This window comes from Lynx rufus, unplaced genomic scaffold, assembly GCF_022079265.1.
Source record: "Lynx rufus isolate CCGP_SWC_20201006 ecotype Redwood Valley unplaced genomic scaffold, mLynRuf1.p SCAF_1, whole genome shotgun sequence".
NCBI classification, from domain to species: Eukaryota; Metazoa; Chordata; class Mammalia; order Carnivora; family Felidae; genus Lynx; species Lynx rufus.
This window is the reverse complement of record NW_025814823.1, coordinates 70833928-70856809: the sequence shown is the minus strand read 5'-3', so window position 1 is coordinate 70856809 and position 22882 is coordinate 70833928. Positions and strand designations below refer to the sequence as shown.

Sequence of the window (22882 nt, the reverse complement as noted above, 5' to 3'; positions counted from 1 at the left end):
CAGGACAGCGGGAAGGGCAATGAACCTTTGGTTGAAACTGCAACGTTTTATTTCTTCAAAGGGAGTGACAGTGGAAGAGCAGCAAGGCAAAACTGAACCCTAATCCCTCTGCTCCTGTGATGGTGAAAAAGTGCTTAAAAAGCAGAAAGTTACAGGAGCTCTAGGCTCTAGGATGTTTTGACACTAATCTGCTCTCGATGCAGGTTAACTATGAGCTTCTACAAACAGGAAACATTTCCTTCACTTTGTCTTCTTCAAAAGCAATAACCACATATTTAAAAGAGGAAAAAGGAAACAGCTTGCATTTTGAACAACCGTTTTATGAAATATCTGTTATTAGTTGGTAAGGAGATTTTCAAATAAAATAAAATTTCTTGTAAAAAAAAAAAAAAAAAGACTAACTTTCCAGTCGAGAACAGTAAAGTTTGTAATGTTTTATTAAGTGGACATCACATGGAATAGAACCGCACCTCTAAAGGCTTTGGCAGGTTTCAGGATGGGATGATCAGGTGGTGTGTATACTGAGAAGCGTCTACACTGAGAAGCTGGGTTGGAGGAGCGCACTAGTGGCTTTCTGTGGGCAGCTCCCAAGGGAGGGCACGAGCCAGGTGCATGTGGGGCCCATGCCCTCCTCAGGGGAGGGCAAGACATGCAGAAATGGGAAAAATCAGGAGGCAAGGTGGTATATAATTAAGAAGGAAGCTGAGTGGCATCAGCTAAAGGGCTCGGAAGGTGCAGGGTGAAGCACGGGGGTCAAACTTCAAAGAGGATGGGGGCTCAGTTGAATTTTAAAGGATGAGGATGATCTCAACAATGGAGAGGAGAACCACTGTCAACCTGTTCAAAAACAGGGTGCTGAGCATAGGTTTACACCTACTTCAAGGGGCAAAGCGGTGCTAAGGAGTCTTGACAGAGGAGCAAAAAGGCAGAGGAAGCTGAGTGACTGAGAGTGGTCTCTAAAGCCAAATTACCTGGGTTTAAATCCCAGCTCTGCCACTTACCTTAGGCCTTAGTTTAAAACAAAATTTCTCTGAGCCTCAGTTTTCACATCTGTAAGATGGAAATAATAACTGCACTTATCTCATAATGATATTATAAGAAATAAATGAGTTAATACAAGTAAAGCATTTAAAACACAGTCTGAGAACTTCTAAAAGTTTACTATGCATTGGCTATTACAACCATCTAATATTTGCATTATGTCTTACAGTGTTACTTCTGGTCTTCCCAACTCGACTGTGGGATCCTACAGGGTTGCGATGGGGTAAGAATGGAACTCCCTACGACCTTCCTAGGTGGCTGGCACAGCTCTAGGCTCAGTGCAGCCTAAACTCAATTCTCCAGCCAAGGAGGTGTTTTGTCAAAGAGCAAAATGAAGACCAATTACAGAGTGGACATTGTCAGTGTGATGGTTTAGAACAATTAAAATTCTTTCCAGAAGCATCATCATCTTATTTTAAAAAGGCTGGTCACTGGATGGGGCGCCTTGGTGGCTCAGTTGGTTAAGTGTCTCATTTGTGATTTCGGCTCGGGTCACGATCTCACAGTCGTGAGATGGAGCCCCACGTAGGGCTCCCTCTTTCCTTCTGCCCTTCCCCCACTATGTGTGAGGGCATACCTTCTCTCTCAAAAAAGAAAAATAAAAAAAGGTTGGTCACTGGGAAAAAAAAATGCATCCTTCGGTGATCTGAAAGGCTTTACTGGTGTGCTGGATTTTGAAGAGTAAAACAGGCAGCAGGACCACCTCTCTCTACTGTGCTGTCTGTAGCTGCCTGGGGACCGGTGTCAGGAAGATTCAGAGGGAGGGTGTGGATTCAGCAGGGAGAGTGATGACACTGTGAGGTGACGACTGCCTCAGGCAGACAGGTGAGGCGGCACCCATACAAGGAATTACTAACCTTGTTACAGACCGAGACTTTCCATGGCACACAGAGATCGATCTGCATGACACACAGGACAGACAGCCAAAGCTGCTTGCCACCAGCTGCCCTGTGGGCTGAGGGGATCAATATCTCAGCCCATCTGTGACCATAACCCAGTGGCTGGGAAGTTCTACCACAGATGCTCAGGAAACACCTATTCATTTAATGTGAGCAATTTACAATGGGGATGACCTACCGTGAGGTTCAAGGACAGAAAAGACCAGTCTGTTTTAGTAGCACCAGTGAAGGTAAAATCAACAGAACTGACTAGTGTCTGCTAATGTACCTGCTAGTACCTTAGGCAAAGAGGCCAGGAAGAGAAGACAACGCCCTGCTTTCTAGAAGCTCAGTCTGGTCTTCTATCCATTAGTTTTTTCCTTTTTCTTGCAGGGTACCAATTACACCCTTTGCTTGACCCAACGGAGCCACTTCCGCTTCCTGCCGGAAACCCCAGAGGGACTGAACCCTACAGCCATTCCCTCCTCAGCTCCTGTGGCACCCCACTTTCTTGGGCTTTCTAGCTCTCTAGTCAGGCCTTCTCTCTTCTCTCCGAGCCATCTTCTCCTGCTTATATCCTTTAAATACAAGTGCCCCTTAAGGTTCTGTTTAGGATTACTTCTCTTTCCACGTTCTGTCCCTAGGTGCTTGTGCATTCCTAGGGCTTTAGTGTACCCCACAGCCACATACCCAACTGTTGCCTGGACACTTCCACTCAGATGTTTCAGAGACATCTAAAATGACACGTCCCTTGGGACGCCCGGGTGGTTCAGCCGGTTAAGCCTCTGACTTCAGCTCAGGTCACGACCTCACGGTTCGTGGGCTCGAGCCCCACACCGGGCTCTGTGCTGACAGCTCAGAGCCCGGAGCCTGCTTCAGATTCTGTATCTCTCTCTCTCCGCCCCTCCCCTGCTCATACTCTCTCTCTCTAATTAAAATAAACATTAAAAAAAACTTTTAAATGACACATGTCCCAAATAACACTCACCTTCAATCCCACCCCTCTGCCTGTGTCCCCAATCCTGGGGAATGACGTCAATACCCACCCCACCCACTTGCAGAAGGCAGACCACTAGGCTCTGTCAACTGTAACTCCTCAGTGTCTTTGACTCCATTCATTTCTCTCCACCCCACTTTCACTGCCTTATTTCACACTTGCATCAACAGTAGTTTCCTAAGATACAAATCTCATCATGTCACTCTTCTACTTAAAAACCCTTCAATGGTTCCCCATTGCCTTTTCATCAGTCTTAAAATATTTACTAACTCATTAATAACAATCACAAACTTATCACTTGCTAAGATAATGTATTTTTACAAAAAATAACAATGTGTTCCAAAACCTGTTTTCTATGAGGGCTGATACATTCTTTAGGGACATGAAAAAAGAAATCAATTCACAAAAAGAAATCCACTGTTTTCTTTTGCTGCGAATCTTTTAAAGGTCGGACCTAACAGAAGATAGTTGGAATCTCGTATTGGCTCCTGCATTCAATTCTGTTACATGTTACTTTGGCCTTTTTTTAAAAAATATTTTTGAGAGAGACAGAGACAGAGAGAGTGAGCGGGGGAAGGGCAGAGACAGAGCGAGACAGAGAATTCAAAGCAGGCTCCGGACTCTGAGCTGGTCAGCACAGAGCCTGATGTGGCGCTTGAACTCATGAGCCCTGAGCTGAAGGTGGATGCTTAACCGAAGTGCTACACCCCTGAGCCTGTCCACATTGTGTTACGGTGTCACCCCCCTGCGTCTGCCCACAGTGTGTTAGTGTCTTCCCGTGCTGTCCAGCAGCAAGCAGTCTTAGCAGGTGTTGGGAAAAATAACAAGCTGGAGGGAGAGACACTCGATGAAAACTTGCACAAAATCCCAGGCTAGTTTCACAGCTCTTGGTTTTCCTTTTTCTTTGTGGTTTATGCTATTGACCAGTTTTGGGGGCTCAGATACTTCATTTCATACCACTCTTCTCAGCAAAACAGAGAGCACTTTCCACACTAGTACGATCAGGAGACAAAACACATCGTTCTGCTCAGTTTCCAGAGCCTCTGGCTCGGAAGGCAGAAGTTCCTGAGGTACGCTCCTTTCTGCCCATCTCCCCCTTCTGTTCTTGCCCCGGCCTCACTGCCCGCCACGTTCTCGGGTCGGGGGGGGGGGGGAGGCCCAGGGGTGTCGGCCTGGGTGTCAGTGAGGGGAAGGGCACTTCCCCAGTGAGGGGAGGGGCTGCCATCAGGAAGGGCTGCGAGGAGCGACGTCCCTGGGGCACGAGCCGCCGAGCCACCAGACGTGCGCCCCAGGTCTCGTGTGTTCCACACAGTGATATTTCTCTCAGGAGGCCCCAGGCTCCCACCCCAGCCACTCTTACTTGTCCTGAGACACGGGTACAGTTTTAACAACAGTTAGTTTCAACTTTAGCTGCAAACTCAAGAGACGTATTCTCCCTCTGCTGCCACAAAGCAAGGCTCCCGATGGGGCAGGGGGAGGACTTGGGAAGCAGAACAGCAGGATCCGAATTCGGCTCGGCCGTCCGCCCTGCTGCCTGCCCTCCACGGCAAGGGTCCGGTGTGGCCTGGGAGTGCTCAGCCCGGCATCATTTCCGAAGGCTGGTGTGCCGACCCCTCTCTTCGGATGGACACCTTTTCCTCCAGGGAAAGCCAGGATCAGAGCTGTCCCTAGCTTTCTGCGGGGTGGGGGTTCTGATTTTGGCAGAGCATGAGAACGCTCCACCTGGACTGGGAGGAGGAGGCAGTGGTGAGGGCGGTATGAGGGAGACAACACGTCCCCCCTCACACCCCGGGCACATCTGGTGCAGGAAGAGGACATCTAGCTCTCGTTGTACGAGTTTTCTCTTAGTTTTATTTACATGCTTGAGAGCACCAAGCACAAGTTACGGTAAGGGCCGCACAGGGCAAGGACTTCAGTGAGGCTTCCTTGAACACAGGACTAAAAGCATCTTTCGGTATGGAAATTACTCACCTCTGCATTCTAGCTCTTGTTTTCCCCCTTCTTTGTCTGCAGAAGTTCTGGTCATTATTTTTAATCCTTCACTTAAGCTCTCAACAAAAATTATTAAGTAAAAGTCAAAATTAAAATTAGTGCTGGTGCTTGTTACCGTAAGTATTTTGATAGAAGAGGTGAAACTCATTATTAAAAGTGAGATTGGGTGTTCCCCTCTTTCTACATTTACCTCCACAGAGAAGCCATCCATTTTCATGTCTTCAGTGATCACCTCTCGCTCCCCTGCCTGTCCTTCAACGAGCTGTGAGCCAGGGCGGGCGGCAACCATCCCTCCTAATGTTAGCGTTGCATCCTGAAAGCCTGGTGACTCTTGGACCCAACTCTCTTCTTTGTACAGAAAATCCAGCCAGTTCTCAAGTATGCTGAATTTTCCTTCAGAGGGGATCTGCCACTTTTAAATCCTTGTTGTTCCACTGAGATTAAGCCAACAGCCTCTTGGATGACATCACTGTCACCAACTTTGACCCCATCCAAAACACACAGCTGGGCAGGTGGGTGACATCACTGTCACCAACTTTGACCCCATCCAAAACACACGACCTGGCAGGTGAGTGACATCACTGTCACCAACTTCGACCCCGTCCAAAACGCACAGCTGGGCAGGTGAGTGACATCACTGTCACCAACTTTGACCCCGTCCAAAATGCACAGCTGGGCAGGTGAGTGACATCACTGTCACCAACTTCGACCCATCCAACATGCACCCGGGCAGGTGAGTGACATCACTGTCACCAATGCTGCTCCCCTCCAACTTGTACACCAGGTGAAACTTCCTTATTTTCACAATGCCACTGCTTCAACTGAAAATCTTACTGTATCATATCTCAACTATTCTGTCCTGTTTGAAGGTCCTCCAAAACCAGACTCATCCTAAATTATTTCCTACTCTCTCCTGCATGTTCCCTCCACTCAGTGTTCTTTGAGACAATGTCTACTCAAAGTGTGTCTGTCCCTGAAACGCCCTCCCCTGGTCCCTCTATCCTCCCCCCAGCAGTCTGTACATTGCCCAGCCCTTGTTTTGTGTCTGTAACTGGCCTCTTTGTTGGCAATCCAAGTCCTTACTGTTCTCTCTCTCTCTCTCTGCTCAACTTCCAGAGAACTCAGTCAAGTTGCCAAACATAATAGAGTCTAAGTTTCCTCATCTGTAAAATGGGAAGCTGGACTAAATGATCCTTAAACTAATTATGAGTTGCCTCTTCCTAATCAATATACTAAAGAATATCTTGAAGCCAAGCAGTTCTCGCTCAAAGTGAGCCCATTGGCCACCTGCCAGAGCTGCTGCAGGAGGGATTCCTGGGCAGACAGACACTGGTCAAGGGCCTCCATTTTATACTCTCCTGTACTACTCTCGAGTGTCACCGTACTGATCAAGGACCTGGAATGAACTGTGAGCTCCTTGAGCAACCACACCTACCAGAACTGCAGCGTGGACAGTCTCCGAGTGAGGAAAGCCCATGCAGAGAATCGCTCCCAGCCCAGAGCCCATGCTTTGAGCCACCAACTATGCCTGTTGCCCAGCGTCCTTCCACCCTGGGAATCCAGCCTCCATAAATGCGTGCATAAATCTCTATCATTTTAAAAAGTACGATTTAAAAAAATCTCAGTATCACTCATCTATGTTATGATCTCAGATGAGAGTCATTACTCACCACTCTGGAAATTCCTGGGCTCCTGCTACTTTATTCACAAAACCACATCTGTCACCCGCAGAATCAGGCTGCTGGGTCTGAACCTGGAGTGGGTTCCATGAAATTCAAGCCCTTTCAAGATGATCAGAAGGATTTTTCCTGAGAAACTTCTGGGTACCCCAAGGATTCTTCCTGACTAGAATCATTTTCTGGTTTCAAAAACCCAAGGGGATGGCTTTCTTGGGGGAGGAAAAATTTGTCAAATGATTAGGAGGATGATTTTTCTAATATGCCCCTGCTTAACATTATGTCTGCTTCAGGGTTCATCTCTAAATTCATTTGTGGTCTGAAAAAGTGATTGATAAGAGATAAAAGAAAAAAGTTATAAAAAAGACTAGGATTGCTGATACCTTCTCTCTCTCTCCAAAATACTGAGTATGTCATCATGAGACTGTCCCACATTCTTCTTTCTCATGAAGACACAAGGCAGAATGGAAAATAGAAATGATTTTCTCGAGGTCACTTAATGAGTCAGTCTTGGAAAGGGATTAGAATTTGGCTTGATCCTATCTTTGTGTTCTGAATTTTGTCAAAAAGGTCAGTGTGATCAGCTAGAAGAACACCAAAACCATGACAGCAGTTTCTGCAAAGAGGTACAGATTGACATCAACAGCTTAGCTTTAATTTCACTTGAAAATAGAGTTCTTGCACCTAATTTTCATTTAATTTGCAGATTTTTATCAGCTAAGCCCTAGTAACTTATCCTACACCTGATGCTGTACACTTCATACTCATAAAAGAAAAAAGTCATAAAAGAACTAGCTCTAACTGATTAGATTGCTTGGTTGACAAGGCAGCACAGCAACCTTACAAGAATGGTTTTTAAATCAAATTGCACCAAAAAGTGAAAGAGCAAAGCTAAAAAGGAAAAGTGCTGAGAAGTATGCCACATGCTGTCTTTAAAGTGGCCTGGGTTCATCTAGGCTGAGAACTTGCTCCCTCTGGATTCAAGGTGGACCCCTCAGCTGCATACACACACACACACACACACACACACACACACATGTGAAGGTACAGGTATATAGTTTTCAGGGCTCCATGCAGAATGTTCCTCCTCCAGAAACTATTTAACCCCCACAGGTGAGGCTAGGTGCTTCTCCTATAAGAGTGCTCATGACATTTTATTATAATTGTCTTTGTTCTACTCTCAGCTCAGGGAGAGGAAGGATCATGCTGTCTTGGTCACTGTGACACTCCCCAGAGCCTGGCTGGACTACTAAATATATTTTGTGGAAAGTAAGTGTTAATGGAAACTGTAGTGCTGGTGGGGCCAAGAGATGAGTAAGAAGCTTAGAGACCCAGCCAGATGAAGGGGCAATGACAGAAACTCATTCGATGAGATGGCACCTGCCAGCATAAAGGTCTACTAGATGGGTCCTGCTATTTAAACACATCAAGCATGCATACTGCAATATGGATGAGCTGGTCACAAAGGACCAGATAGTGTATGAACTGTCCAGAATAGGCAGTTTTTTTTTTTTTTTTATTAAGTAAACTCTGCCCCCAACATGGGGCTTGAACTCATGACCCTGAGATCAAGAGTCTCATGTTCTACTGACTGACCGAGTCAGGCACCCCCAGAATAGGCAAATCTATAGAGAACAGACTACCAAATATGCCTAGGCCTAGGGATATGGGAAGATTGCAAGTGACTTCTACTGGGCAGTTTCTTTTTGGGGTAAAAAAAATGGTCTCAACTTGAATGTGGTGATGGTTGTACAACTCTGTGCATATACTAAAAATCACTGAATTGTATACTTTAAGTAGATGAATCATAATGTATGTGAAGTCGACCTCCATAAAGCTATTAAAACTTAAAAAACACATTGAGAACTTGAGGGCACTTTTGATAAACTAAATACATTTTACTAAATTAAAAATACTTGATTAATGATAGAAACTACCATGATTTACAAGGCAGATATGAGTCATAATAACATATGTTAGATGTTACCTAACAACTGTCGCTGGGGTGGATAAGAGAGAAACAATTTTCACAGCCACAAAAGGTAACTAAGCGAGGGTGAGAGAATGTATCTAGTTCAGTTTAACTGAACACCACGAAAATAACTGAAACGCATGAGTGAATAATGGGGAGCTGCTGTAGGCACCAACATCTTCTCTCCTTGCAGGTCAAACAGACTGCTTGTTACTGAAAACAGAGGTGCTAATCATCCAGGAAACACTGGAAGCCAAAAGAAGTGAAGAGCTAATGAAGAAATTAGTGCCAACTGACTGACTCCATTGTGTTGCTGACAAAACTCCCACTTGGCTTCCACCAAGCATGATGCATTCATAGAGGGCCTCACCTTAACTCTGCTTCTAAGGGAAATGGAGATTTTACAGAGGTACCTTCTGGAAAGTTCAATCACCAAGTTTACATTGTGGCATATAATGGCATTATCATCATCAGCCAAGAGAGAAAATGGTGGTCACACAAATAACAGACGATCAAGATCCAGACAGAACGAAGACTTCTTGGTAAAACTTTGCTTTGAAAGCTATTGGCTACGTAATCTTCTAGAGCAGTGGGCTGGCAAAGTTTTTTGTCTGTTTGTTTGTTTGCTTTTAATGACAGGTCAGACAGTAAATGTTTTAGGCTTTGAAGACCCAGAGGCAAAACTGAAGACACTATGCAGGTACTTACAGAACCAGTGAAAATGCAAAAACCATTCTTAGCTTTGGGTTTGGCCCAGGGGCCATGGCCTACTGACTCTTGTTCTAAAGGTTCCAAGTTTTTTTGTTTTTTTTTTTTTAACGTTTATTTATTTTTGAGACAGAGAGAGACAGAGCATGAACAGGGGAGGGTCAGAGAGAGGGAGACACAGAATCTGAAACGGGCTCCAGGCTCTGAGCTGTCAGCACAGAGCCTGACGCGGGGCTCGAACTCACGGACCACGAGATCATGACCTGAGCCGAAGTCGGACATTTAACCGACTGAGCCACCCAGGTGCCCCAAGGTTCCAAGTTTTTAAGAGTTGGAACTATCAGCTTAGCTGCTGAATCAGAACTCTCTCTCCAAACTTCCTGAGAGCCAGAAAGCAGAGGTCCAATGAATAAGATCATAACAACTAATATCTGATAGATCTTTCTGGTACGTGAAGTAATTTTGTAGAAATTACTTTATTCTCATGACAACGCTATTAGGTAGATAGTGTACAGAGCTTCCTGTCACCCAGGGCTGATCCCTTAACTGCAAATTCCTTGCTCCTTCATTTATATTCCGAGGATTTTCTATTGTGAGCACGTGGGTTTCTTCTCTCATGACTGCAGAGAGGGAACGATAAGCCCAAAAGCCATGGGGACACGTGCAGCAACCCTGTTCAGATGCTCACGACTATAGGAATTTCAGTGACTTCCCTGGAGGTGTGAACGCACAGAGGCCCTGTAAAGCTTGACTGTGGCCATTCACTAGAATTCAGTGAGGCTGCTCTGTTTCGCCACCATGAATACCCTGAAAACACAGAGTCCTCATCACCTCCCCCCTGGTCTTCTTCCTCCAGCATCACCTTTTCCACTGATCGCTCAGATTTTGGCCCAAATAATCCTCCTTAAAAACAAACCTAGGGGCGCCTGGGTGGCTCAGTTGAGCGTCCGACTTTGGCTCGGGTCATGGTCTTGCGGTTTGTGAGCTGGAGTCCCGAGTCGGGCTCTGTGCCGACAGCTTGGAGCCTGGAGCCTGCTTCGGATTCTGTGTCTTCCTCTCTCTCTGCCCCTGCCCTACTCGCACTCTCTCTCTCTCCCTCTCAAAAATAAACATTAAAAACAAAAACAAAAACAAAACAAAAAAACCCCTAACCTGCTCTCCTGCTTAAAAGGCTTCACGGACTCATTACTTCTAGAACAAAAGGAAAAATAACTTTTCGTGTGGCCCAAGACCCCCTCTCTCCCGGCCTCTGTGTTCTCCCCAGCCTCACCTTTCACTGCCTCTTAGGGAAACCTGTGCTCAGGCAAATGCAATTGCTTTTTGCTCCCCCAGCTGTTTTGAGCCCCTCTGATTTCTCACAAGGTTCCCTGGGCCTGAAACGCCTACCTGAAAGTGGGCGTCTTCAAGATTCCCTCAGCCACACAGGGAGGTCAGGACTCTCGCTTTGCTGCATACAAACTCCAGCAGTAGCTCAGCACCTGGGACTGAGTCATCTACCCTCTCCTGGTGGAGCTGCAGACCTCTTAAGGGTCAGAGGAGTGTCCTTTAGTCCCTCGGGGCTACACGCTCCAGTAGGACCAAGAGAGACAAAAATACGTAAAACACACAGCTCCTGGCCTTCAAGAGTTCACCCTACTATTGGATGAATGAATAAAAGACAAACTTGTGAAAAGCTATGTGATGGCCCCGAATGGAAAAATGATCTGCAGCTGCAGGTACCAAAATGACTAGGAGCTGTCACCAGCCACACGGCCAGTGCCTCTGTGGTGCAGGGGGAGAGGAGAGAATCTGAGAGTGGAGTCACGGCGGACCTAACACCCTGGCCCACACGGATGCACGCAGACGTGGGAAGGCTATGGTGTGGGGGGCAAGGAGAACCACAAGGAAGGACTGGGGCCTTACCATGTGGTGAACTCAGCAATCACAGCTACAAGTCCTCGAGACCATCATCCAGGGGCTTTTTGGCAGTAACTACCATGGCAGGGTCCAGAAAGATCACATCGTAAGGACACTACACACTGACCCCCTGAGTGCTCGGGTCTCAATCTTTAGATGAAGCAAGGTCTACAGTCTCCCCACTGTTCATTGTCCTTTAGAGCCGTGCAATCTGTAGATGCTACAGAGCATTCTAAAAGCGTTTTCAGTGGTGTAAACTTGGGCGAATGGAGCTGTGATGACCACAGCTGTGTCCCGGAATTAGGCCAGTGGATCAGACAGAAGGGATGCTGTTTCTCCAATCCACAGGTGGCTGCTCTGTCCTGCATTCCCAAGGACACTCCTTTCAAAAGTGAACCAATTCTTTCTGAGTCTCGTGGTCTTTTTCTATCTCTGCTTGGATTTTTAAAAAAATTAAAAAAAAAAAAAAGTTTATTTCTGGGAGAAAGAGAGCACGAGTGGGGGAGGGACACAGAGAGAGAGGAAGACACAGAATCTGAAGCAGCCTCCAGGCTCTGAGCTGTCAGCACAGAGCCTGATGTGGGGCTTGAACCCACAGACCGTGAGATCATGGCCTGAGCTGAAGTTGGATGCTCAACTGACTGAGCCACCCAGATGCCCCTCTGCTTGGCTTTTAATTTGCAGGGGTGGGGGTAGGTGGCACCTGAATCTGAACACCCGCTCTCCCATGACCCCTCAAACACTGTCTTCTCTCTGGTTTTCTCCTCACCTCCCTGGAAATGCTTTCCTTCTTCCTCTCCTCTCTGTGCTCTGGGCACGTGGATCTCAGGATATCTTTTTTTTTTTAATAAGTGAGTCACATTTTTATTTATTTATTTTTTTTAAATTTATTTTATTTTTTGAGAGAGAGAGCACACACACGAGCCTAGGAGGGGTGGAGGGACAGGGAGAGAGAATCCCAGGCAGGCTCCGAGCTGTCAGCAGAGCCCCATCCAGGGCTCAAACTAACGAAACATGAGACCAGGACCTGAGCCAAAATCAAGAGTTGGATGCTTAACCGACTGAGCCACCCAGACACCCTGTGTCAGGGTGTCTTTAATGGTTTGCTTCACACTTGTCCTCTTAGAGGTTATTTGTATACTTTTCAACCCTGACTATTCACCTGTATTCAGCTGGCCTCAGTACATTAATTCTGTAAATACTGATTATACACATATTTAGTCATTAATTCCCTAAATATGTGAGTTCCCAACATGTGCCAAGCATTATTCACATACTGGAGATACAAAGAAAAAGTCTCCACCCACCCCTGAGACACACTACTGGTAGAGACAGGGAAGTCACCCAAGAGTGAGGTTGAGCGCCATGAAAGAGACATCCAGAGGCTGTAGGAACAGGGAGAGGATAATCAGAGCCGACAGGGGAGGCTCAACAGGTTTCCCAGAGAAGGTGATATCTGCAAGGGACACGGGGGTAAAAGGAGTTAGGCAGGCAGACCTTGTGTGTGTGCTGGGGTGGGGAAGCTGGCATGGGGATGTCTGCTGTAGGCAGAGCGAGGGGCAGAAGTGAAGGCAGGCAGTGAGAAACAGTGGGGCTCTGACACACTGCAAGCAGCTGAGCAAGGTTACCCTAAGGCTGCGTGTGGGGCCGAGGGAGGCCATGGAAGGGCTCTGGGTAATGAGTGTTAATACCTTAAAAGCCATAAAGGGCTTCAGAAGGAGTTGGGTGGAGCAAAATGGTCAGATTGGTGGCGTCAAAGAGATCACTCTGGGGAACGAGTGGGGGGGGGGGGCTGGGTGGGGACAGGGAGGTGATCGTGGCAAGACTCCAGGTGGGATGCAGAGAGGGAGTGACAGCTTTCCTTCTCTCGGGTGAAGCCAGATGTCCTGGCTCAGGTCTTTGGGCAGGTGATGGTGCTCTCTGTGAGGGGAAGGAGTGAGGAGGAGAAGCCAGTTCAGCAAAGAAATGGAAGGCATCAGGTGCCTGTGGAGCATGTGAGTGGAGATGCCCAGTAGGCGGTGGGAGGTTTAGGTGTGGAGCCCAGGAGAGAAGAGTCTGGTCCTCATCTAGATCTGAGCTGGAGCTTAGTGGGGTGGACTGGAGGGACTGGGGGTCCCCTACTGGGATGACTGAGCCTCAGGCAACAAGAGGGAGTCAGAAGAGCTCAATGAGGAGACTACCCTCATCCTGGCCGTGGTGCTCACAGAGCTGAATTTCAAGATGGCCTCCTATCTGTCTCCTCCTCCCTGCTCTCCCCTTTCTCCCTTCCACCATATGCACTGCAAGAAGACGGATTTTTCTAGAACACTGTCTACCTTTACTACCAGCTAAACTGCTTTTCACAGCCTCCTATGTCAAAACCCAAATCTGCTGTCAGGTGTAAACAGCCCTCCCTCCATTACAAGTGCAGCATGACTTCCCATTTCTCACTATGTGCCCTCCACGCCTCAGTCAAGAGGCCTTTATCACGTGCATGCTAGTCCTCTGCTCAGGGGATAATCTGCCTCGTGTCAGCCCACCCAGTCCTGCCGATCCTTCCAGGCCCTGAACCCACACAGTCTCAGGCTGCACTGGCGGCACTTCTTCTCAGACACCTTACCGCTCCGGGAACTCAGGCCAGTGTACCGTTGTTCCCAGGTTTTATCTCATTCAGTCTGTCTGCCCAAGCTCCCTGAAGTTGATCACAAATTCGTTAAGGGAAAGGACATGTTTTTCACTTCGCTTGTGCCCACAGAGTACCCACCAGTCTTGCTCAGAGTTTCCAGTAATGACCGACCGACTCTAACCCCAGAGCCAAGTGAGGCCCACAGGGGGTGGGTGACAGAGAGCACTAAGCCACTGCCAGGCAGTGAGAGGAAATATGACAGAACAAGGCAAAAGAAATAAAAATGAATACACTGAAACAAACATTCCAAAATAATGCTGAAGTTTTATCTATCAGAAACCTCCTCCACAGAAGAGGGGGACAGAGTGACTCAGCCAACAGACATGAGCCAGCCTCTATCACCGGCCACCCCAGGGTTGGCACGTGGACACAGAGGCCATGAGGGCAGAGATAGAGGCCCTGTCTCGCTTCAAGGGTGAACCAGCTACTGACGGCAACAGACACCAACACCAAGCCCTCATACACCATCCCTCGAGAAGAAGCAACAGTCAGTGCGAGACTGACTGCACCGGGCCCTTCTCTCTGGAATGTGCCCACCCCCAAATTCATAGTTGAAGTTCCTAATCCCCCATGTGACTGTATTTGGAGACAGGGCTTTTACAGAGGTAATTAAGGTTAAATGAGGTCCTAAGGGTGGGGCCCTGATCCAACAGGACTCATGTCCTCATAAGAAGAGATGCCAGGAGCACGCATACTCTGGGGCAAGACCACATGAGGACAGAATAGGAAGGTTGCCATCTGCAAGCCAGGGAGAATCCTCTCCAAATACCAAACTTCCAGCACCTTGTCCTTGGACTTCTAGTTTCCAGAACAATAAGAAAAAAAAATTTTCTGTTGTTTAAACCACTCAGTCTGTGGTACTCGGTTATGGCAGCCTGAGCAACTATAATAAAGGCAGCAAATCTTTTTTTTTTTTTATTGTTTTTTAATGGTTTATTTATTTTTGCGACAGGGAGAGACAGAGCATGAACAGGGGAGGGTCAGAGAGAGGGAGACACAGAATCCGAAACAGGCTCCAGGCTCTGAGCTGTCAGCACAGAGCCTGACGCGGGGCTCGAACTCACGGACCGCGAGATCATGACCTGAGCCGAACTTGGCCGCTTAACCGACTGAGCCACCCAGGCACCCCAAAGGCAGCAAATCTTAACTGAAATCGACACATATTCAGGTTATAGGTCTGTCTGCCTTTTCGGTCAACCAGCATCACTATCTGTGGGGTTTACAGAAGTTTCATCTACTGACCAGGGTTCCAACTAACATCACATCAGACCACAAGGCCACTTACAACAAAGTATGCACAGCAGCAAAAAGACCACGGATGCAGTGACCCTCACGTATCATATGACCTGGGAGCTGCCACCTTGCCAGATCAATGAGACAGCCAGTTGAAGGTGTAAGTGAAATGCCAGTTTGGAGAGGATGCCCCACAAGGACAGCACTCTTGGCCCCAGCATACAGTGCAGACCCTAAATCAACAACCGCTATCCGGGGCTGCGTCCCCGACAGTTGGATCTTGGAAATATGAGACAGGAGGGGATGGAACCCTGATTACCCTCTTACCCAGTGACCCACTTGGGAATCCGGCTTCCTGCCCCTGAAACTCTAGACTCAGTGGGTTTAGAGAATGTGCCGCCCAGGAGTGGAATGCTTCCACCAGGGACACAGTAAGAGGCCATTACATCTGGAGTTACAGCTGTGGCCCAGTCATTCTGGGCTTGTGTGCCAAAAGACCAGCAGGCAAGGAAATAGATCACCACCGTGGCAGGATTAATTAGCCCTAATCCTCAGGAAAAGGCATAGACAGGGGGACAAAAAGTGGGAGGGAAAAATATGTGCAGCACCAGGTGCTGCACTAGGACATCACTTGGTACTCCCTTGCCCCGAGGTTTACAGTAAATAGATAGACAAGGGCAGCAGACACAGCCCGAGAAAGGCATGGTGACAGGGACTCAGACCCCACAGGGATGAGGCTCCATGTCACTTCACCAAGTGTGCCTTTCAGCTGAGAGTGGAATGGGAAGTAGTGGAGGGAGATGATGACCAGTGTGGCCTGGAGACCAGCTGCAGCAGAAGGGGGTGAAGTATGTCCTGCTAACACTCTTCTTGAAGGTTTCTCCTGGGAAAAGAGCATCGCTGGAATCTGGAAGAGCTGCTCCAAGAACTTACTACATGAACCAGGAGGATGCAAACGGCACAGGGGGTGGATACTTTGGTCCGCCCCCCCCCCCCCAGAGCCCGCACCTCCCCCAGGACTGAAGGCTCCACCCTCCTGCTGTGGGGGTGCAGGCAGCTGACACCTCTCCAGGGATGCGCCCTCTGTGGATGGTGTGCATCTGACAGCCAGTTGGCCCAAGACCTGCAATCTGTACCCAGTGACTGACCGGTGGAGGTTCCATGGTTCAGCTCCTGGGCCGGATCTGGGGCTCTCTCTGTTCCACAGCTCTCTGTAAGGCTGGCTCAGACCCTCTTCATAACTGCTGTTCAGCCACCCTTTGTCCTTCGCCACCCCTCCCCCAAAAGATGCCGATCCTGACAATGTTGTCTGAGAAACTTCATGCACAAAAATGTGCCTGGGGACGCCCAGCTGAGCAATGTAACTTCCCCGGCTTGCTCATGAGTACAAGGTCCACAGCTACCTGACAGGGAGTCCAGGCATACTGAAGGCACCTCAGTAGATCTATTTCCCCCAAATCTGCTCTTCAGATGATGGTGAAATGGTGCTGTCATCGATCTATTATATCACATTACCTAAGCCAGAAACCTCAGAATCATACCCTCAGAATGGTACCCTATGTCTTTCTCTCCCTCACAGCTCTGCCCGTTCTGCCTGGAACATATTTATACTCGCAATGACTTCATTTTTGGGACACTGATTATTCTGAGTTCCCATACTTTTCATTCTTCCTTCTGTTTCCTTGAAGGATCCAGTTCCTCCTCTTGCTACATACAAAGCTTCGTCTATAGCCTATGTTCATCGTGGACGTAATTCTCTTAAAGAACTCATCTAGCACCTTTCTTTCATCTCTTGACCCTACAGAGCTGACTCCAGATCTATACCTCCAGTTCTGACCTCTCTAAGAGGGAGGTCTGTTCTCCGCATTTAACACACAGATACATCGCAGGTATCTTTGTTGTATGCTTCAGAGTCACCTCAAGTTCAAATACATCTCTGGGGAACAACCTGTGCTTCCCTCTTTCACCAGTGGACTCAGCCTGTTAATAAGGGGCCCCTTCTTCTACCCCAGATATAGACTCTGGGACTGACATCTCCAATGGGACACCGGATGCCACACTCGATTTCACTTCTCCAGACCAGTGTGAGGCCTGCAGACCTAATTCTCACACCCAGTGAAGGCAGGAGCTAGGGAGATGCTAGGAGAGAACAGTATCCTCTCTCATACCCCAGAAGGTAAAGATGGAGACAAGAAATGAAGAGCCCACTCACTGCGCTGGCTCACAGAATGGCGAAGAAAGATCAGGTATGAGGTTTTGGCTGATAGATAGTAACCCTTGAAAGACAAGTGTGCTAAGAGAGTGTTTGAATACAGCAGTGTTTGTAGATAAATGCTCAATATTCCCTGATGATTGATACCAAGCCTACAAAAACAGCATTTATGTGATTCACTGGTTGTTCCCCTGAAATTTTCTTACCTCCGTCTTCTCTCCATTTCAACCAAGGAAAATCAAGAAGTTTTAAATGTGCTCTTCACCCCGGAGCACACGATAATAAGCACTTTAACAGGAAGACATTGTGGCTTTTACAAGATCATAAGAAGAGATAAATATCACGTCTTGTTAACTAGGTTGGTGTTTCTCTAAGAAATAACGTTTATCTAATAGAAGTGGAACAAGAATGTCCAGTTTGACCAGTCTTTCAGCTGCCATTTATTTTTTTACCTTTAAAAAACCCCGAGAATAGCCACTATCAGAGACCTACATCCCACCTGGGAAAACGTCAAATTATCCACACTTTGACCTGCAGGACTGAAATATCCTCTCTCCTGCACACACAGCCATAGAGGCAAGCATACCCAGGCCTCTGAGAGCTTCTGCGGATCCCTATCTTGTCGCTCACCTGCTGCCTCTGTCTTCTCACTTGGGCAAACTGAGACAGCATCAGCTGCCGGTCCAGCAACTCCATCGTCTGCTGTCTCTGGATGTCCACTGTGGCCCCCATTCCGACTCTGGCTTCGGCCGTGGGTTCTGAAGATGAGAAGATGGGCTCAAGGGTCCGGGAAAAGAACTTTGCCATCCAGCTGGGAACGTAGAGAACCCGGTGAACTTGAAACATTTTGCTGTTGTAGCAGATGCCTGATATCTGAAAGAGGAAAGTCCAGCTGGGTTGTTTCATTGTAACAATGTTAAAGAACATATTTAACACAGAAATCAATAACCACAGGTATTTCAGATCGTATTTTTCATCATTTTAGCAGTGCCAGGTGATAACCAAAATCCTACCAAGTTGCTGAATGATAAGCAGTACAAATCAACAAAAATTTACTCAGTAAACAAATTTGTTTTTTTAAAGCTAGAAGAGACAGCAAAATTCTAACCACGTAACACTCAAAGTACTGGTAAAATATTTTAAAAGCAATATTTTCTTTTAAAAAAAGAAGCTATATAAGACCTGGTTATCAAAACACTTTCACACTATACTAGCACTGTGGTTACTCTTATTGGCAGATGGCCATCAAAGAGAGACACTGGCAGAAAACAACTTTAAGGGTGTAATCCAGCCATGTAATACATTGATCAGAAAACAGGGGCGGCTGGTGGTTCAGTTGGTTGAATGTCTAACTCTTCATTTTGGCTCAGGTCATGATCCTAGGGTCATGGGATCAGGTGCCCACATCAGGCTCAGTGCTGAGCATGGAGCCTGCTTAAGATTCTCTCTTTCCTCTCTCTCTCTCTCTCCCTTCCTTTCTCTCTATCCCTCTCCCCAGCTTCTGTGCGTGTTCTTTAAAATAAAATTTAAAAAATTATCAGAAAATAAAGACAATTTAAAATTTACATAGTGTTCTAGTACATTTTTCAAGTACTAATTTTTCTAGTTTTAAAATCCTCGCCAATAGTAATTAATAATTCTATTCACAGCCAAGCCTACAAAACTCATATCTTTAAGGTATTTCATATGGTAATAGATGTCTAAAGACTCTTGGTTTTCTAGGTTAAATGAGTATGGCAATTCCTTTGTAAAAAAAAAAGAAAAAAAAATCTTTAGGGGCTCCTGGGCAACTCAGTCGGTGAAGTGTCCAACTTTGGCTCAGGTCATGATTTCACAGTTTGTGAGTTCAAGCCCCACGTTGGGCTCTGTGCTGACAGCTCAGAGCCTGGAACCTGCTTCAAATTCTGTCTCCCTCTCTCTCTGTCCCTCCCCTGCTCGTGCTCTGTTTCTCTCTGTCAAAAATAAGTATATATTAAAAAATTTTTAGTAAAAAAAATATTTAATTCTGTGAATTTGATTCTTAGGATAAGAGATTATTCACACCAAATTAGAACATAACTGATAATATGCTAATAGGAGAAAAGTACACTTTAATATTTTCTTCATAAAATTTAAATCAATTAAGTAGGCAAGATTTGTTGAGCATCTAGTATACACCAGGCACTGTTCTAGGCACTCAGGGGACAGCAGAAGACAAGGTAAACAAGATCGTACTCTCATGGAGGTAACAGTGGCCAACATGGAGAATACACAGTAAATGAGCAAACACAACAATTCCAGATACGTTCTGTGAAGGAGACAAAATAAAGTGGCTTGGAGAAGGGACCATCTTTAGGTCAGATGTCAGGGAAGCTTTGGAGAAAGTGACATTTGAGCAAATACCTGCAGGATAATGGGATGCCAGTGATTCAAAGAACTGGAGGAAGAACATTTTAGGCAGTGAAAACAGCAAATGTGATGCAGGAGTGAGCCTGGGAACGTCTATTAGAAATCTTAGTGGTGATATTGACTGGGCAGTTAGATAGACAGACCTGGAACTTTGGGGGGAAACTTAGCAGGGCTAAAGATTTAGAGGTCACAGGCACTGACAGCGGTTAAAGCAATGGGACTAGATGAGATAATAGCAAGGGTGCGGGACGAACAAAAGGGCGAAGAGCACTTAGGATTCAACCCAGCAATATTCTGTGGATGGACCGAGTAGGAGAAGCGAGTGCCGTGATCTGAGAAGGGCTTTCAGGGGACAGGAGGAAAACCAGGAGGGCTCAGCATCACTGAAGCAAAGAGAACAGTGTTTTAGGCTGGGAACAGCTGGTGATGAACCACACAGCTCCGCCACGTTCAAGTAGGATGGGGAGGAAAATGACCGTTGGACTTGGCAAAATGGAGGTATCTGATAACCTTCTAGGAACAGCTGTGGTGCAGTGGTAGGAGCCAAAGACAGACTGGAGTAGAGGGAAGAGTGAAGGTAGAGGAGCTTTGGTTTCAAATAATTTCCATGTCACTTTTCTCAACAACGGTACAGAACAACATAGAAAATGAAAACAAACAAATTCCATGTTCAGTGAAACTAGAAAGCATCTGTAATCCTGAACTACACTAAACCAAATGGAAAACACATTGAGGAATTATAAAATACCTTGGCATATGGGGAGAAAAGGTAAATCCAAATGCTGGCAAGGTGGTTCAGAGCTCAGACAGGCTCAGGGATCAGAGGCAGGCGGGGGTGAAAGGGGCACTACTTCACTCTGTGGGAGAAGCGGTCTGGCCTCCTGCCCCACCCAGCATGGTGCATGCCACCCCTCCCCCCCCCCACCACCTCAGTGTGGCTCGTGCCTACTCTCCTCCACGGGGAGAAGGTAAGAGCTCTGTGGGGCACGAATCAAAGAGGCTCTAAAGTGGGCAGAGCAAGCCCAGAGGGGAGGCCTGGGGTTCTACCCATGAGATTCCACACAGAGGAGACAGGCCCTCACAGAGGGCCCAGAAGAAGACAACAGAGCGGGTGCAGGGAGAGGGGGACTCTACTCCAAGAGATAATAGTTAAAAGAGTTTTCCAGAATTAATAAAGAATACAAATCTCAGATTGGAAATGTCCAAGAAGGACAACAAAAGGAAATTGATATCTAGATTCACTGTAGTGAAACAAAGAAAGAAGTCCTTAAAAATAACTGGAGATAAAATATAGATAGCCTAGAAAGGAGAAACAATGAACTCTCTGCAGAACAGCAAACTGTTATAAAGAAAACTAAAAAACTATAAAAAGGCACATAAAAAAACCCCTAGTAATAAATAAAGGCATCATATCCATGAATAGGAATTTACCAAATTGTTAATATACTAATTTTCACCAAATTAAGATATAAATTCAATATAGTTTGAAATAAAATCTTTTTTTTTAAAGTTTATTTGTTCATTTTGAGACACTGAAAGAGCAGCATGAGGAGGGAAGGGCAGAGAGAGAGGGAGAGAGAGCATCCCAAGCAGGCTCCTTGCTGTTAAGCACGTGGTGCCCCACGTGGGGCTCGATCACACAAACCGTGAGATCACGACCTCAGCCGAAATCAAGAGTCAGACGCTTAACTGACTGAACCATCCAAGTGTCCCCAAAATAAAATCTTACTAGGGTTTTTTGTTGGAACTTAAATGACAACTCTAAAATGCATTTGGAATATTTAAAGGTTAAGTGTTAAAAACATAATGTTGGGAGAAACAATGCAGACAAAAAAATGTATACATTATGATTCCACTTTTGTAAATGGATTGATCTGAACTATATATAAATAAAGTGGGAAAACCAGGAAGGGAGCATGAGGGTGATGACCATATGTCCTAGGAGAGGAGTCACAGGAGGGAGGGGCGCCAAGAGGCTTCAGAGGCTGGTAGGACTCTAGCATGCATGGGTCTCAGGTGTGTTCACTTTACACTGATTTGTTGGTTTCATGACATTTATGGTTTAGGCACATTTAGTATGCCATATATATATCATAATAAACATATTTTAAAATAAAAAAGAAAGGATCCAGAATGGCCAAAGTAATTTTAAAGAAACATAATAAGGCTTATCAGATTTTAAGATCTGATATAAAGGTGGAATAACTAAAATAATATGGTCTTTATGTAGAGCTACTCAATCTACCTAAGGAACAAGAGCATAGAAGGAGACTCTGGAGTCCCTTATGGTAAGGGCATGTGGTACACAGCAGGAAAGGGTAAGTGGAGGGAAAGACCAGGTGAGCTCAACACGGGGATAAAGACAAAACAGACACCCTCTCTCCAACACCATGCATCAACTCCCAATGCATTAAGGAAACAGATAATTCACCGTACTTTACATCTCTCTGCACAAAATATGGAAGGCACATCTTTTTGACACTGGGATGGGGAAGGATTTTTAAATATGGATGAGAGCACAAACTATAAAAGAAAACATACATTTATGTAGTTTACAATTCAAAAGCTACAGTGTGCCAAAAAGTCACCATAAATGAAGTGAAGGGACAAGTAAGAGCCTAGGGAAAGTACTCAGAATCCTCGAAGTCAATCAACAAAGGTAGTATTCAAAATAAAGAGTCTCTATACATATAATTTATCAGAAAAAGACAATCAACCAAACTTAAAAAGCAGGTGAACAGGCAATTTCAGAAGAGGAAGTTCAAAAGGGCAACAAACACATGAAAAGATTTTATTCTCACTTGTTTTTAGGGAAATGCAATGTTAACTATTATAATAATTTGGAAAAAATGGGAAAAATCTGGGATCAAGTTTTGGTGAGGACGAGGAGACCTGACAACCCTCACAGTCCTGAGGACAAGTAAAATGGTGGTTCAAGCTCTCTGGAGAGCAATGTGGCTGTGACCAGACCTGAGCTGAGCTGAAGGCTTGCCTCAGGGAATGCTCTACTGCAGTGCTGTATTTAACAGTTAGGAAATGAAACAAAGTATCTCCAGGAGATGAATGGTAAAAGACTGGCTTATTCATCCAAGGGATCACTAAACAGCAGTTAAAATAAATTCGGTGTATGTGTGTTCATATATTTTTTATTTAATTTATTCTTTAAATTAATTAGTTAATTTTAATATTTATTTACTTTTGAGAAAAAGAGAAAGTGTGTGAGC

The 22882-nt window shown here is 46.1% G+C and overlaps 1 protein-coding gene across 5 annotated transcripts in view; it reads right to left on the bottom strand.

The window, feature by feature from the left end:
* The window catches only part of UBAC2 (UBA domain containing 2), a 172547-nt gene that overhangs the window by 18329 nt on the left and 131336 nt on the right, over window positions 1-22882 (bottom strand). For all 5 annotated transcript variants that reach the window (XM_047081430.1, XM_047081392.1, XM_047081402.1 and 2 more), the window contains one exon: window positions 17901-18143. In XM_047081430.1, the coding sequence (XP_046937386.1) occupies window positions 17901-18143 (243 nt within the window). The remainder of the gene's footprint in view (window positions 1-17900; window positions 18144-22882) is intronic.